Source organism: Gorilla gorilla, chromosome 5 (assembly GCF_029281585.2).
Source record: "Gorilla gorilla gorilla isolate KB3781 chromosome 5, NHGRI_mGorGor1-v2.1_pri, whole genome shotgun sequence".
Taxonomy (NCBI): domain Eukaryota; kingdom Metazoa; phylum Chordata; class Mammalia; order Primates; family Hominidae; genus Gorilla; species Gorilla gorilla.
In genome coordinates, this window is record NC_073229.2 from 160,755,761 (window position 1) to 160,770,243 (window position 14,483).

General features: G+C 39.8%; 1 protein-coding gene across 2 annotated transcripts in view; it reads right to left on the reverse strand.

Moving 5' to 3' along the window:
* Nucleotides 1-14,483, reverse strand: part of MAP3K5 (mitogen-activated protein kinase kinase kinase 5) — a 236,836-nt gene that overhangs the window by 3,027 nt on the left and 219,326 nt on the right. For both annotated transcript variants that reach the window (XM_055391191.2, XM_019030003.4), the window contains exons 27-29: nucleotides 7,561-7,804; nucleotides 2,406-2,518; nucleotides 1,434-1,546 (exon numbers count right to left, since the gene is read on the reverse strand). In XM_055391191.2, coding sequence (XP_055247166.1) covers nucleotides 1,434-1,546; nucleotides 2,406-2,518; nucleotides 7,561-7,804 — 470 coding nt within the window. The remainder of the gene's footprint in view (nucleotides 1-1,433; nucleotides 1,547-2,405; nucleotides 2,519-7,560; nucleotides 7,805-14,483) is intronic.

Genomic DNA, 14,483 nt, shown 5'->3' on the forward strand with positions numbered 1-14,483 from the left:
TTAAAACAATATTGTATTAAGAGGGCCTTTCTATCAAATATTACAATGTTTTGATGTATGCCTGTGTGTTCATATAATGAACATAAACAAACGCTATTCACGCTCATTACAAAAGTCTATAGGGGCTGGGCGCAGTGGCTCACACTTGTAATCTCAGCACTTTGGGAGGCTGAGGTGGGCGGATCACTTGAGGCCAGGGTTCGAGACCACCCTGGCCAATATGGTGAAACCCTGTTTCCACTAAAAGTAGAAAAATTAGCCGGGCTTAGTGGCATATGCCTGTAATCCCAGCTACTTGAGAGGCTGAGGCAGGGAATCTCTCGAACCTGGCAGGCAAAGATTGCAGTGAGCTGAGATCGCACCACAGCATTGCAGCCGGGGCGACAGAGTGAGACTGTGTCTCAAAAAACAAAATAAAAAAAAGTCTATACAGAGCAGAGAGGAATTAGATTATTACAGGTAAAATATGGTTTGTATAGAAAATATTTCTGAAATAAGTCGACCAGATTGATTTTATTAAGTAGCAATAAAATAGCTGCTGCCCAGTGGAATCTAATAATGTTGAAAAAGAATTAAAAATTTCACAAATAGGCCTGGCGTGGTGGTTCATGCCTGTAGCCCCAGTACTCTGAGAGGCTGTGAGAGAATCGCTTGGGGCCAGGAGTTTAAGACCAGCCTGGGCAACATAGCGAGACCCTATCTCTAAATTTTTTTTTAAAATTAGCTGGGTATGATGGTTCATGTCTGTAGTCCCAACTATTCAGGAGGCTAAGGTGGGAGGATCACTTGAGCCCAGCAGGTCAAGGCTGCAGGGAGCTATGATCACTGCCCTCCAGCCAGGGTAACAGAGCGAGACCTTGTCTCCAAAAAAATAAAATAAAATAAAATAAAATAAAAATTAACATACAAAGAATTAGAAACAAGAAATTTTTTCTTTTAGTCCTGTCTTTATTTTTTTCCCACTCTTTCTGGTTTTCATTTCAAACATATAAAATTCCTAAGGGGCTCAGGACCCCAGAGCTTTTGCCTGCCTCGTTGGATTGTACACACTGCAGCCCCACTGCACAAGGTTCTTCCCTGGTCTCCCTCCCACGCCCCTCCTGAACATACATACAATTGGCCTATTTATTCCCTCACATTCCGTTAGCCTTCAGCTCTTTCATCCCCTTCTCCAACAACCTTCCCCAACCTCTCTTGCCCTATCTAATAAACACCTGATATCTTTTTCTTCATAGAATTTACCAGTGTAGAATCACATTTGTATCTGTGGAGTTAGCTGATTATCACGTGCCTACCCTGGTCTGTAAACCTCAGGAGGGCAGGGCTGGGTCTGATTTGCTCACCAGTGTATCCCCTGTGCCTGTCACATAGCAGGTACCCAACATTATGAAACGAAGTGAAAGAATACTTGTCCCACAGACAGTTTTCTTTACCCGGCTTATAGTGTCTTCATCAGCTCCATTCACTCTCAGCCAGTCGGTAAGTTCAGAATCTTCAGTATTTGTGCCAGAAGAATTTAGATGAAATACAGGCAATTCAGGAATTTCTAGAACAGAATTTTGGGAAGATATTCTTAATTTCACCTAACAGAGGTCATCTGAGACCCTCACAATCAACAGACATTTATTGATACTTTAAAAGATTTTGCTCTATCAGAGAACAGTTCATAGAAACAATTGAGATTGGCAGTATAGATGATAATATGAATAAAACTCAGACAAGTGAATTTACTAGTAAACAAGGAGCAAAAGCAATAATGAAATGATACTCCTACGTTACACTTTCATATCAATTTTATGGTTTCTTAGAATAAACTCTGTGCACCAAAATTAGACTTTGTGTTTTTCATGCAATAAAGATGAATACAATTAGCAGAGAACTATACAATTATCATAATCTCTTTTTCCACTATGAAAGAGCCACGTATCTAAACAAATAACTATGAATTCTGTTTTCCTCTAAATGGGCTAAATAACATTCTCCCCAGCTATGCCTTTTTACTACTACATCTTTATTCTATTTAAGCCTCTTCAAATTATAAGGAAAAAAGCTAGAATACACAGAATATAAATGCAAAATGACAAAAAATAGTATTATTTATTCTAGTAAGCTCATTGTGAAATCTTTAAAAATGAAGACTAAAAACAGAGAGCCCTGTTTACCTCAGTAACACATAATCTCAGGAAAAGATGATTATGAATAATCTATTTTTACTGCACTTATAAGAAATGAGTTTGCTACAGTTAAAAACTAGATTTTTTTTTTTTTTAAAGGAATTCCTGCTTGCAGTCACGGTAGAAGTGAGAAATGCTGACTTAGCCACAAATAAAACTTCCTGTTGGCTTTCTTGGCTTTTTGTGGCAGCCTGGCTGAACAGTATTACTATAAAACTTTCTGCTATTCACCTATGGGTTGGGACTTAAGCTTCAGGTGTTTAATTTCTTGGTCTTTTTCTTCAATAGCTCGATGAAGGAGTGCTTGTAATTCTTTCTCTTTCCGAACCAATTCTTCCAGTAATCTGCAGAAGAAAAATATATTGTTTGACAGGAGGTGACACAGGGTGACCTTCTTTTTTTTATTTTTATTTTTTAGATACAAGGTCTCTCTCTGTTGCCTAGGCTGAGTGTAGTGGCCCAATTATAGCTCACTGCATCCTTAACTCTTGGACTCAAGCGATCCTCCCATCTCAGTTTTCCAAGCAGCTGGGAATACAGACATGAACCACCATGCCTGGCTAATTTGCTTTTTTTTGTTTTTTTTTTTTTTTTTGTAGAGACAGAGTCTTGTTATGTTGTCCAAGCTGGTCTCTGAACTCCTGGCCTCCAGTGGTCTTTCCACCTCAGCCTCTCAAAGCTCTGGGATTATAGGTGTATGCATGTGCCACCGTGCCAGGCCTAGGATGACCTTCTAGACATGAGCTATAATAAGCACATACACCCCTGATTTTATTGAAATACAGATACTGGTCCAGTGCCCCAGGGGTGAGTTCTGAGACTGTATTTATAATGAACTCCCAGGTGACACTGATGTTGCAGGTTCACAGACCCTCAGGTCCAGAAGCTAAGCTTTGGAAGACTGTGCTTGCTGACAAGAATTCAAAACCTCCACCACAGATTGTCTGCCAAAATCTTCAGAGATGTGTCCTGATATTTCTTGTTATGACCATAAATGTCAAAGATATAAATATGGGATACAGATATTAACAGGCCTATATTTTACATGTATGGACCCCCATTAAAAAAAGTTGGCAAACGTGCATAATATCATAATCAATGCAAATCAGAAAAGTAATCACTTTTTGTAAACTATGAAAATTTGAGAAACAGTCATAGGTGAGGTCACCTAGAATATCTGGCACATAACAAATTCTCAATAAATGTTCACGGTTGTTGCTACAATTGTGATTGTTACTATTATTCCTCTCCCTTCTAAGGGGGTGGGGGTGAAGTGGGTAAAAGGATAGCTGTGTTCCTGGTACATTCAGTTCCTAGTTGGCATCTGATGCAGTCTCCAGAGAAACAAGGAGAAACTGTGATATTCATACCAAAGTTCTTACCCATAGAAGGTTCGCTATACAACTGAGAGCCAACTGGTAACCTACTCACCATTTCCAATAGAATTTCTCAAAGAAAACATTCCAAGTTATGAAAAGAGGTGCTCTAATTTTTTAGAAAAGTATCTTAATGTAAGTTGGATTCAGAAATAATAATTTAAAATATAACATTATTAAGATTATCAGGATAAATCATTGCATAAACTACAGCTCTTAACAAACTCTATTTGTTTCATTTTCTGAGTATTGATAGATTTAACTCAAGACCATGTTCCATCGAAAAGTTTGTTTCTGCTTCACTTGACATAATCTGAAGGCAGCATCGTGCAACTGACAGATCTGGGCTTGTGTCCTGGTTCAACCCTGTACTTCCTGTTCCTGTGTTAACCTTAGATAAATTACCTAATGCCTCCAGGCTTCAGTTTTCAAATCATTTGTAAAAAAGAAAACTAAAGCTTCCAGAAAAGATTATTGTGAGCATTAAATGAGACAGCATAGGTACAGTGCCAAGTCAGTGTCTGGTCTTTAATAAGGGCTGTTCTGTTCCTTGCTACCTCAGTCCCTGGAAAAGAGCCTTTCCAGGACTCAGTGGGAAGGAAACCTTCCCAGACCCCCAGGCTCGACCCCATTCCCACAGGACATAAAGATGAGATCCTCAGAGAGAAGGGATCACAGCAGAGTAGGTAGCAGAGGTGGGACAAAAGTAAAACACAATGAGAGGTAGACAGAGAAGGTGGGTGGAGGAAAATAAGTTAACAAAGACAGCTGCAGGGTAAGTGTGGTGCACAATGAAGTGGATGAAGCAGCATGAACTGAAAGCTAGAAGAGGGAGCACAGGGTCTTGGAGGGAGGCTTCTTATCTCTTCCAAAACAAATGATATCCAAAGAAATGGGCAGGAAACTCTGTGTGAATGTTTAAGTTGGCAGTTTTTTGATCTGGTATGTAATTTTGTCCTACTTGCTAATTTATACGTATAAGATAGTGATGGTATCTTCTTACTGTTTTCTCAAGGAACACAGTGACGTTTTCTAGAGTTTAACCTATGTTTGTCTAGACTATGTAATTTCTTTTTATCTTTTGTTAAAGTGAATGAAATATGGCCTGAGAAGGACTCCGTACTTGCACATTTGAGTCCTCGTGGACAAACTATAACTTAACAGGTAGACAAGATTGAAAACCTAACTTAGGAGTATGCGTCTATAACAATAGCTTGAGTCTTGGCTAATCCCAGGAGCCATACTTCAATCACTCATACACTGCTGAGTATTCAAATAAGGTGAACGCCAACCCATAACAAATCCAGCTCTTTCTGTACACTTCTGATTTCTGTACGTCACTTTACTTTTATTTTCTATAAATTTGTTCTGGCCACGAGGCATCCCTGGAATCTCTCTGAATCTGCTGTGATTCTAGAGGCCACCTGATTCACAAACTATTTTTTTCTTTTTCAATTAAACTCCATTAAATTTAATTTGTCTGAAGCTTTCTTTTAACACCTTAAACACCAGAACTTCAACACTGGAAGCAGAGTATTGACAGCCCACCTCATTTGCTCCGAATCCAGCTCTTAGAAGTATTTATCTTAAGAACAATCCAGTACATCAATTTTATTTTTATTTTGTGTTTATTTAGTAGGGCAATATTTCGAAATCAAGGCAACTGTCTGCCTTTCTGTTCCAAAAAAGTATGGCAGGATCTGCCATGAGGTCAATTTTTAACCCTTGGACGGGCAAGGGTGATGAGGTGGATTGGTGGGTAATTCCAGAACTGTAGGATGGGGAAATTAGATAAACAGGCAGCTCCTCTTGAGATAGGTTTTTGTTTTTGAGACAGGGTCTTGCTCTGCCACCCAGGCTGGAGTGCAATGGTGCAATCATGGCTCACTGTAGCCTCAACCTCTTGGGCTCAGGTGATCCTCCAAGCAGGATAAACCTGATTTCCCTTCATCAGTGATCATCCTAAATATTCTAAGCTTACAATTTTTAATATGAGAGCTACAACCTTTCCTGAAAACACACTAACATTTCCTCTAGATTCATTTTGCGGTAGGTATGCCTTTATATTTCAGGTAATATTCAACTGAAAATTAGAAGGCCCAATATGGACAGGACTGGTCCCTTATTTCAATTACTTGGTTTTTGTACTAAAGCAGCTGTCCTTTCTTCAAATCATACATGAAGCAAACATCGTCCCTCATCTCACTTTTCTGTGGGTGATGGAAAGCCGTGGGAGATATTACTGAAAAAGGAAAAACGAGGCTGATTATCTGTAGATTTCACAGACTCAGATGTAAATATGCAGAGGAAAAAGCGTAAATGTGTGGGTGGTTGTGACATACTAATGTAATAAAGAAATGTGGGTAAATACTAGTCTTTTCAACAGAGATGGGCAGATGTGAGAAGCAGGCCCTCAGCTAGAACCAAGAGACACTCAGAAGAGAAAGGGGAAGCTGTGAAGAAAGCAGCCAGAAGCCCTCAGGGACTGCAGATGGCCCAAGCATGGTAGACAGACAGTGGCGCCAGGGTGGCGAGCACAACGCTAACCAAATAGGCCAAGGAGAGAAGGGAAAAGAGTTGTGTCTAGGCTGCATTAGGAGAGGCAGGTCCTATTGACATAGCCAGGTGTGTAGACAGGAGGTTACAGGGCCAGAAAAGCAGATATACCAGCTCTTTGGTAAACAAAGTAGCTTTACTATCTGCGTAATTCTAACCAGAAGGCATGGGTGGGAGGAGGTCAACCAAAACAGTAATGAGTGAACTTTCCTCCTCCAGAGATCACAGCAGGAGTCCAAAAAACACCACCACTCAGGACTGGGCAACAGAGAGTAACCTAGAGATAAGTGACTAACATGGACACCTTCCATAACGATGGGGTGTTATCCTTGGACTCTTGCTTGAGAAGAGGAGGAATGAGGGAAACCAAGATTTCCATGAAGTCTCAGAAGAGAAAAGACCCAAGTTCTTTCCCACTAAATAGCAGAGATGGCAAGAGCTGGGTTTCAGAGGACAAAATTGGGATATGAAAGTCAGAGAGGCAATCTCCCGTTATTAAAATAAGACTGCTCTATGCACATCATAGAAGATGTGTCTATATGGATTTACTTAACAATGCAACCAAATTTCATGTTTCTGAATATAGGATGAGCTTTTACCACTTGTACTCATTTTGGTATACAAGCTTGCCTTTAAAAACCTAAACTTTATGACTGGAAATAAGATATTTTTAATCTCCCTGGTGAATAACTAGAATTTTCAATTAAGGTTTCTAAATATTTGAATAACTTTTATTGATTCGCTTAAAAAAAAGTTTTTAATGCAAACCTAGAGTCATAAAGTCAGTTTCCCACATGTCAACTGTAGGCAGCACAGGAAGCTATAAATCATAAAAATTCAGACCTTGAACTGTACCAACAACATCTGCAAAGAACAGGAAACATTTGCTGTTAATAATCTGATCCTGTGGGTTCTATGCTAGCAAATTATCAAAGGCAAATTATACTCCAGATATGTTACAGCATATCAAAAATAAAATAGAATCATAAATGTGGTCAATTATCTTCCTTTTTAGGTTCTAAAATACAAATCTTTAGCACCATTAATTAGTTTTGTTCCCTCGACCTCAGTGATCTTCCTCTCCTATAAAGACTTGACTGGGCTTTCAAAAACATGAGCTTTCTGTTCTTTCAGCTATCTACTGGAAGGTACATGCTGCTCTGAGCCTGTTTCTTAGACAGTCTATGAGGCTACAACGAAGCTATCGGAAAAATCTTAGGGCACTTGGAGATGAAGAAGTAATCAAATGCTGCTGAAAAAGGCTTAAATTGGTAGAGGCAGAAAGTGGTATTTGACAAAAGAGGCTAAACTAAACCTCTCTTGTTTTATAAAGAAAGGCATTCAATCAAGTTTCCATGAATGGGATAAGGGAATCATATTCTGTAGACCAAAAACACATGCTCTTTAGTAAAAGTAAAGGAAAAGAAACCAACCCACGTCAGTGTAGGACTTACCTATTGGTTTCTATTTTCATCCTTCCAAGCTGTACATTCAGTGACCGGTGAGCACTCTGGGAATCATGAGACACAGTAGAACTGAGCGTGCTCACGCCTGAGGTAGCCACAGCATCTTCAATGACAGCCTGAGGTCTTCGGACAGTTTGATTTGAAGGCTGTTCCTCATGGTCATCTTCTACATCCAAGTCTTCTTGATCAGCAGTATCACTCTCAGATGCAAGGCTGAAATGTGGCCTTAGTTCTGTTTGGCATAATATCAGTGGTAGTGTTTATAAAATACAACTCATTGCCTTAATTTCTTAAGATATGAATGCTACCCTCCTGCCCCACCGTCAATAAGATATATATTCCAAACTGCTTTTCCAAAAGTGAGGATGGATTTCTGTGCACTCAGATTTGTTCTTCTATTGAATTTGCAAAATTCACAAGATATGATCTAATTCAAACAGAATGATTTAATTCAAGAATGATCAATACATAGTCACATTGCATATATGTGGGGAAAATGCTAGGAATCTGAAAGAAAGGTAAAGATGTAAAAACCTTTTAAGAATATTTAAAAGTGTTTATACAAGTAAAGTTCATTTTCAGATTACATAATATCTGACAACTATTAACTTGCTTATAGATAAGGAAAGTGAGCTATACAGAGATTATATAAACACACGTGAATATGCAGAATGCTTTCTGCCTGTAACATCCAAAATGTAAGGGGATACAGGGCAGGTGCTGAAAATGCCACACGCAGGCTGATACCCACATTAGTAAGACTATCTCTCTTTGACTATTGGGCCGATTTCTAGTGTGTGTTCTCCTCTAACCTGTTGACTAACCATTGAAATTTAAACTATAGAAGTTACAAGTTTCCAACTTCAACATACTATATAACATGAGATCACCTGCATGTCAGTTTAGAACTTGGATGATATTGTGGCTGGGCATGGTGGCTCACGCCTGTAATCCCAGCACTTTGGGAGGCCAAGGCAGGCATATCATGAGGTCAGGAGTTTGAGACCAGCCTGGCCAACATAGTGAAACCCTGTCTCTACTAAAAATACAAAAATTAGCCAGACATGGTGGCATGCTACTTGGGAGGCTGAGGTAGGAGAATCACTTGAACCCAGGAGGCAGAGGTTGTGGTGAGCCAAGATCATGCCACTGTACTCCAACCTGGGAAACAGAGCGAGACTCTGTCTCAAAAAAAAAAAAAAAAAAAAAAAAAAAAAACTTGGATGATATTGTAAACCAAAAATAAAATTCTAAGCCCCCCAACTGACTGAAGAACCACCTACCCCCAGGCCAAGGGGATCCCCAAGAAAACCTGAAAAAACTAGTTCAGGCCATGATGGGAAGAAAGGTCAGATATTCCTTGTTATACCTCCTCCCTTTGGAGTTTAGGCACAACTGACCAGCATTACCATTAAAATAAAGACCATAAGTCTGACAAAACAGACTTCTTGTAGCAATAAGATAACAAATTCCAACCTGACTCTAGTATAGCATCCCATGACAAACAACAGGCCATAAAGGAAGTCAAAGTATTTTGCCCCAAAATATACTTCTTTGACATATTTTGGAACGGTCCTGCAAAGTCATCACTTGTGGGGGAAATCTGCATTCTGTAGAGAATCCCCTTCCCTTCCCAGGTCTTTTCCTGATCCAGGAGAGATTCAACTAAGAGTCTCACACTTTTTAAGGTCCAATAAGAGATTTTACCATCTATTCTCTCTGCAGCTTGTTACTTAGGGGCTTCATCTACATAATAAGAACCTTGGCTTCCACAATAGCCCTTATCTTAACTCAAGCATTTCTTTATGCTGACTTCAACTCTTCGGGCAAAGCTTAACTCTTTCAACCAACTGCCAATCTTTGAATCTACCTATGACCTGGGACCCCAACCACCTCCCCACCTCCCAATCCCTGCCAGATGTCCTGCCTTGCTGGGCTGAACATCTACCTTACATATATTGCTTTATGTCTTTGACTGTAACTTCTGTCTCCCTAGAAGTATACAACCAAGCTATAACCCAACTGCCCTGGGTACATGTTTTCAGGACCTCCGGAAGCTCTGTCACAGGTCATAGTCACTCATATTTGGCTCAGAATAAACTTCTAAATATTTTACAGAGTTTGGCTATTTTTCGTCAACAATATCTTCCCATAAGAAAAAATATTATAAATTGTAATTAAATCCTTAAACTTGGTCCACAAAAAGGAATTACAGTCATAATTTAAGTGAAATCAAGGTAGCAGAAATATTGAATTTTCACTCCATATGCTTTGGCACATAGAACATTTATCGGATCACAGAACCTACTAAAAATCTGATGAAAGTCATAAAAACTCTCCCCAGAAGAAAACAAATTCATGCAACATTTTGCCTAGATTTCCTGGTTTTACCTAGATTTTGCTATATTTGCACAGATTCCCTGAAGCCTCTCCCAAGTCCATGAACCACAGGTTAAGAGCCCATGTGTACAGGAGGGGAGTCCAGTGGGAGCAATGGAGGACCCCATCCCACTATTCTTATATGGGCACTTTGGCAAGGTCACCAAAGGCCTGCCAGCCAAATCCTCTAGGTAACTTTTTATCTTTACCCTACTTGATCTGTGGACAGTATTTTCCTCTAAATCTCTGGCTGCTATTTCTCTTCCTCAGAGCCTTTTTATCTACTACCTGCCCACTTTTAAGCTGGAACCTGGGATTCTATCCTTCACTTTTTTATGTTTCTACTTTTGCTCCATAGATGAGCTCATTCAACTCCACGAAGGTTAAGTATTTCAGATGTGTGGATGACAAACTCTACACCTCTAGCCCCGGTCCTGTTATATCTAGAACATCCTGGACATTACTGTTTGGTAGGCACCTTAAAGTCAACAATCTAAAGAGAACTCATCATCTTTTGATCATAACAAAAACCAGAGTGTCCTTTTTCAAGGCCCAGTTTACATAGACCTGGCTTTCTTTATCCCTCTTTTAAAATTCTGTATAGTGGTTTTAAAAAGTGCATAACAGAAAATTTACCATCTTAACCATTTCTGAGTACACAGTTCAGTAGTGTTAAGTATACTAACAGTGCTATGCTACCAATCTCCAGAACATTTTCATTTTGCAAAACTCAAACTCTGCCCATCAACAACTCCCCATTACTCCCTCTTCTCAGTTTCTGGAAACTACCGTTCTACTTTCTGTTTCTATGAATTTGACTACTCTAGACACCTCACGTTTATAGTTACAGGAGACAGATAAATTCCTAGGCAGACAGGAATCGATCTCCAGTGAAACCTGACCTTCAAACTAAGGACAGTTTAAAGCCTGAGAAGCAAGCTGCCAATTCCGGAGAGAGTCCACAACCAGAGTGAGAACATCTATCCCCATCTTACCCACTCTCTCTCAATTGGTTCCTTCTGAATGATGTCTTTTAACCAATCAAACGGTGCTTTTTCCAAGACCTCCCATGGACCAATCAGCATGCATGCCCCTATTCTAAGCCCATAAAAACCCCAGACTCAGCATCACAGACAGCTACCCAATTTCAAGTCCCCTCTCAATACTGAGAACTTTCTTTCTGTCACTCAATTAGATTCTACTCTGCTTTACTCACTCTCCAATGGCCGTGTACCTTATTCTTCTTGGTCACGGGACAAGAACCCAGAACTCACTGAACTGTGGGAGTGAAAGGGATGTAGCACTCCTGCTCACCAAGCTGTCGGCGGCAGGAGTAATACAGCTGTAACACTCCCTCCCACTTGCCGAACAATGGGAGAGAAGAAGCCACTGGGTGCCACTCCCTCCCACTTGCTGAACTACAGGAGTGAAAAAACCATAAAATTATGGAATCATATACTATTTGTCTTTTTGTGACTGGCTTATTTTACTTAGCATAATGCCCTCAAAGTTCATTCATGTTGTAGCATGGGTCAGAATTTCCTTCCTTTCTAAGGCTGAATAATATTCCATTATATTTATACACCACATTTTGTTTATCCATTCATCTGCTGCTAGATACTTGGGTTGCTTCCACTTCTTGGCAATTGTAACTAGTACTGCTATGAATATGAATGTGCAAATGTCTCTCTGAAATCCTTCTTTTAGTTGTTTTGAATATACACCCAGAAGAGAAACTGCTGGTTCACAAGGGTGCTTGCTTCTATCTTTAATTTCTGAGGAGCCATCATACTGTTTTCCATAGTAGCAGTACCATTTTACATTCCCAACAACAGTGTGCAAGGATTCCAATTTCTCTGTGTCCTCACACTTTATCTCTTAAGGCTAACCAAACTTCACCTCTACTCTGTCTCATCTCTTATTCCAAAATCCCATTTCTTAATTTATTGATAGTATGGTAGGAGTAAGTCAAAATCATGTGTTTTAGTTTTGTAAACCCAGCACTGATTGCAGGGGCTAAACATATTAGGTCTTCAAAAACTGTTGGCAGAATGGAAGAGTATTCCTACTAGGGTTATTTGGTTATTTGTATTTAGAAAGCAATAAAATAATTTAAAAATAATTTAAGAAAGTGTGATTCTAGATTAAATTAGAGGACAAGATTAGACCTTTTACAACTTTCTATAATTATTCTTCAATTTATTTCATGATTTCTAAACTGATTTTTTTTTTAAGACTTGATTTTGCTCTTGTTGCCCAGGCTGGAGTGCAATGGCACGATCTTGGCTCACTGCAACCTCCACCTCCTGGGTTCAAGTGATTCTCCTGCCTCAGCCTTCTGAGTAGCTGGGATTACAGGCATGTGCCACCATGCCTAGCTAATTTTGTATTTTTGTAGAGATGGGGTTTCTCCATATTGGTCAGGCTGGTCTCAAACTCCTGACCTCAGGTGATCTGCCTGCCTCAGCCTCCCAAAGTGCTGGGATTACAGGCGTGAACCACCGTGCCCGGCCCTAAACTGAAATTTTTAAATAATGTAAAAAGGTTTGTAGTCCTGTTGACTATAATCTCACTTTTAGGGAAGGAAAATTTATAATCCTATTATATTTAAATATCCTCTTAATTCTGTAAACTTTAAATTATCATTTTACATATGTATATATGACGTAAAAAATTCTCTGAATTAATTTAAAGAAAGTAGAAATTTGTAAGTTCATGCAGTGCTTTGTTATTTTGGTCTTTCATGGTGGCTCCCTGAGTGCATGCCATCAGATTAGACATTGTAAAATATGCAAATGACACAGAACATCTGGTTCTTTTTCTCAAAGAGATGACAATCTAAAGGAGAACTAGGGCAAATACACAGAAGAGTGCTGAGAGCACATTGAAATATAACATGAAATTATAAGCACAAATTAATACAGCTACAAATATCTCAGATTATCTCAGGTATAGACCTAGTTATATATATAATTCACATGTACACTGAGATGGTTAATTATATATGTCAACTTGACTGGGCTAAGGATGGCCAGATAGCTGGTAAAACATTATTTTGGATGTGTCTGTGAGGGGTGAGGGTGTTTCCAGAAGAGATTAGCATTTGAATCAATGCACTTAATAAAGAAGATGGCCCTCTCCAATGTGGGCAGGCATCATCCAGTCCACTGAGGACGTGAATAGAACAAAAAGATGGAGAAAGGGTGAATTCTCTTTCTCTCTTCTTGAGCTGGGACATCCACCTTCTCCCGCTCTTGGATATCAGAGCTCTTGGTTCTCAGACCTTCAATTTCAGTTGGCTCCCCTGGTTCTCAGGCCTTTGGAGTCAGACTGATTATACCACCAGCTTTCTTGGTTCTCCAGTTTACTGATGTTATATGGTAGAACTTCTCAGCCTCCATAATCACATGAGCCAATTCCCATTATAAATCTTCTCTTATATATCTCTATGTATCCTATTGGTTCTGTTTCTTTGAAGAACCCTAACACATACATGTAGTAAGAGTGCTAAGGGGTAAATAAAGTACATTTGCAGTGACTGAATCCAGTGGTAGTTTACTCACTCACTAAGGGATTCATGGAGGCTGAAGGGCCTATGCAGAGTTCTGGGGGAGGGGAGCCTTGGCTTGATAGAGAAAGAGGGAAGTGTATTTGAAAGAATGAAGCTCAAACGATGGCCCAGGACCCTCTGAGAACAATGTAAAGCAGAGGCGACTGTCAGGAGACAGCCATGTGTTAGGAGAAAGACTGGGACTCAAGGGGGCCTTAACGCCCATGAGTGGAAAAGTGGAGCCAGTGCATTGTTTCCAAACCAGCAAGATGGGATCAACAACAAAACTATTCCCACCCAAATGGTTACTTCCTCAGAGAAGGAAAATAACTAGACCAAGTTTCTTTTTCTTTTCTTTCTTTTTTTTTTTTTTTGAGACACAGTCTCACTCTGTCGCCCAGGCTGGAGTGCAGTGGTATGATCTTGGCTCACTGCAACCTCCGCCTCCCAGGTTCAAGTGATTCTTCTGCCTCGGCCTCCTGAGTAGTTGGGATTATAGGCATGCGCCATCATACCTGGCTAATATTTGTATTTTTAGTAGAGATGGGGTTTCACCATGTTGGCCAGGCTGGTCTCAAATTTCTGGCCTCATGTGATCTGCCTGCCTTGGCCTCCCAAAGTGCTGAGATTAGAGGCATGAGCCACCATGCTTGGCCTAGACCAAGCTTCTTTAACACAGAGTATTTCTAATGCTTAGTAAGATCATAATACTTGTGAGTGCAGTGTATAACACTTGCATGAAGCTCCTCGTACGTACACAATGCTGTTCAATTCACATTAATGTGAACTTGGAGCACATGCTTGATTCAGTTAACAACTAGTGGTAATATCAAGTGCTTGAAGCAGCTGTTAACAATTATTGTTGATATAGGAAGTATGCTCACATTATCAATATTCTTACCTTAGCACTGCCATCATAGTCTCTGTGCTCAGCATTACTCCATCTGGTCACCCACAAACAGACTGTACTAGAGGACTAATG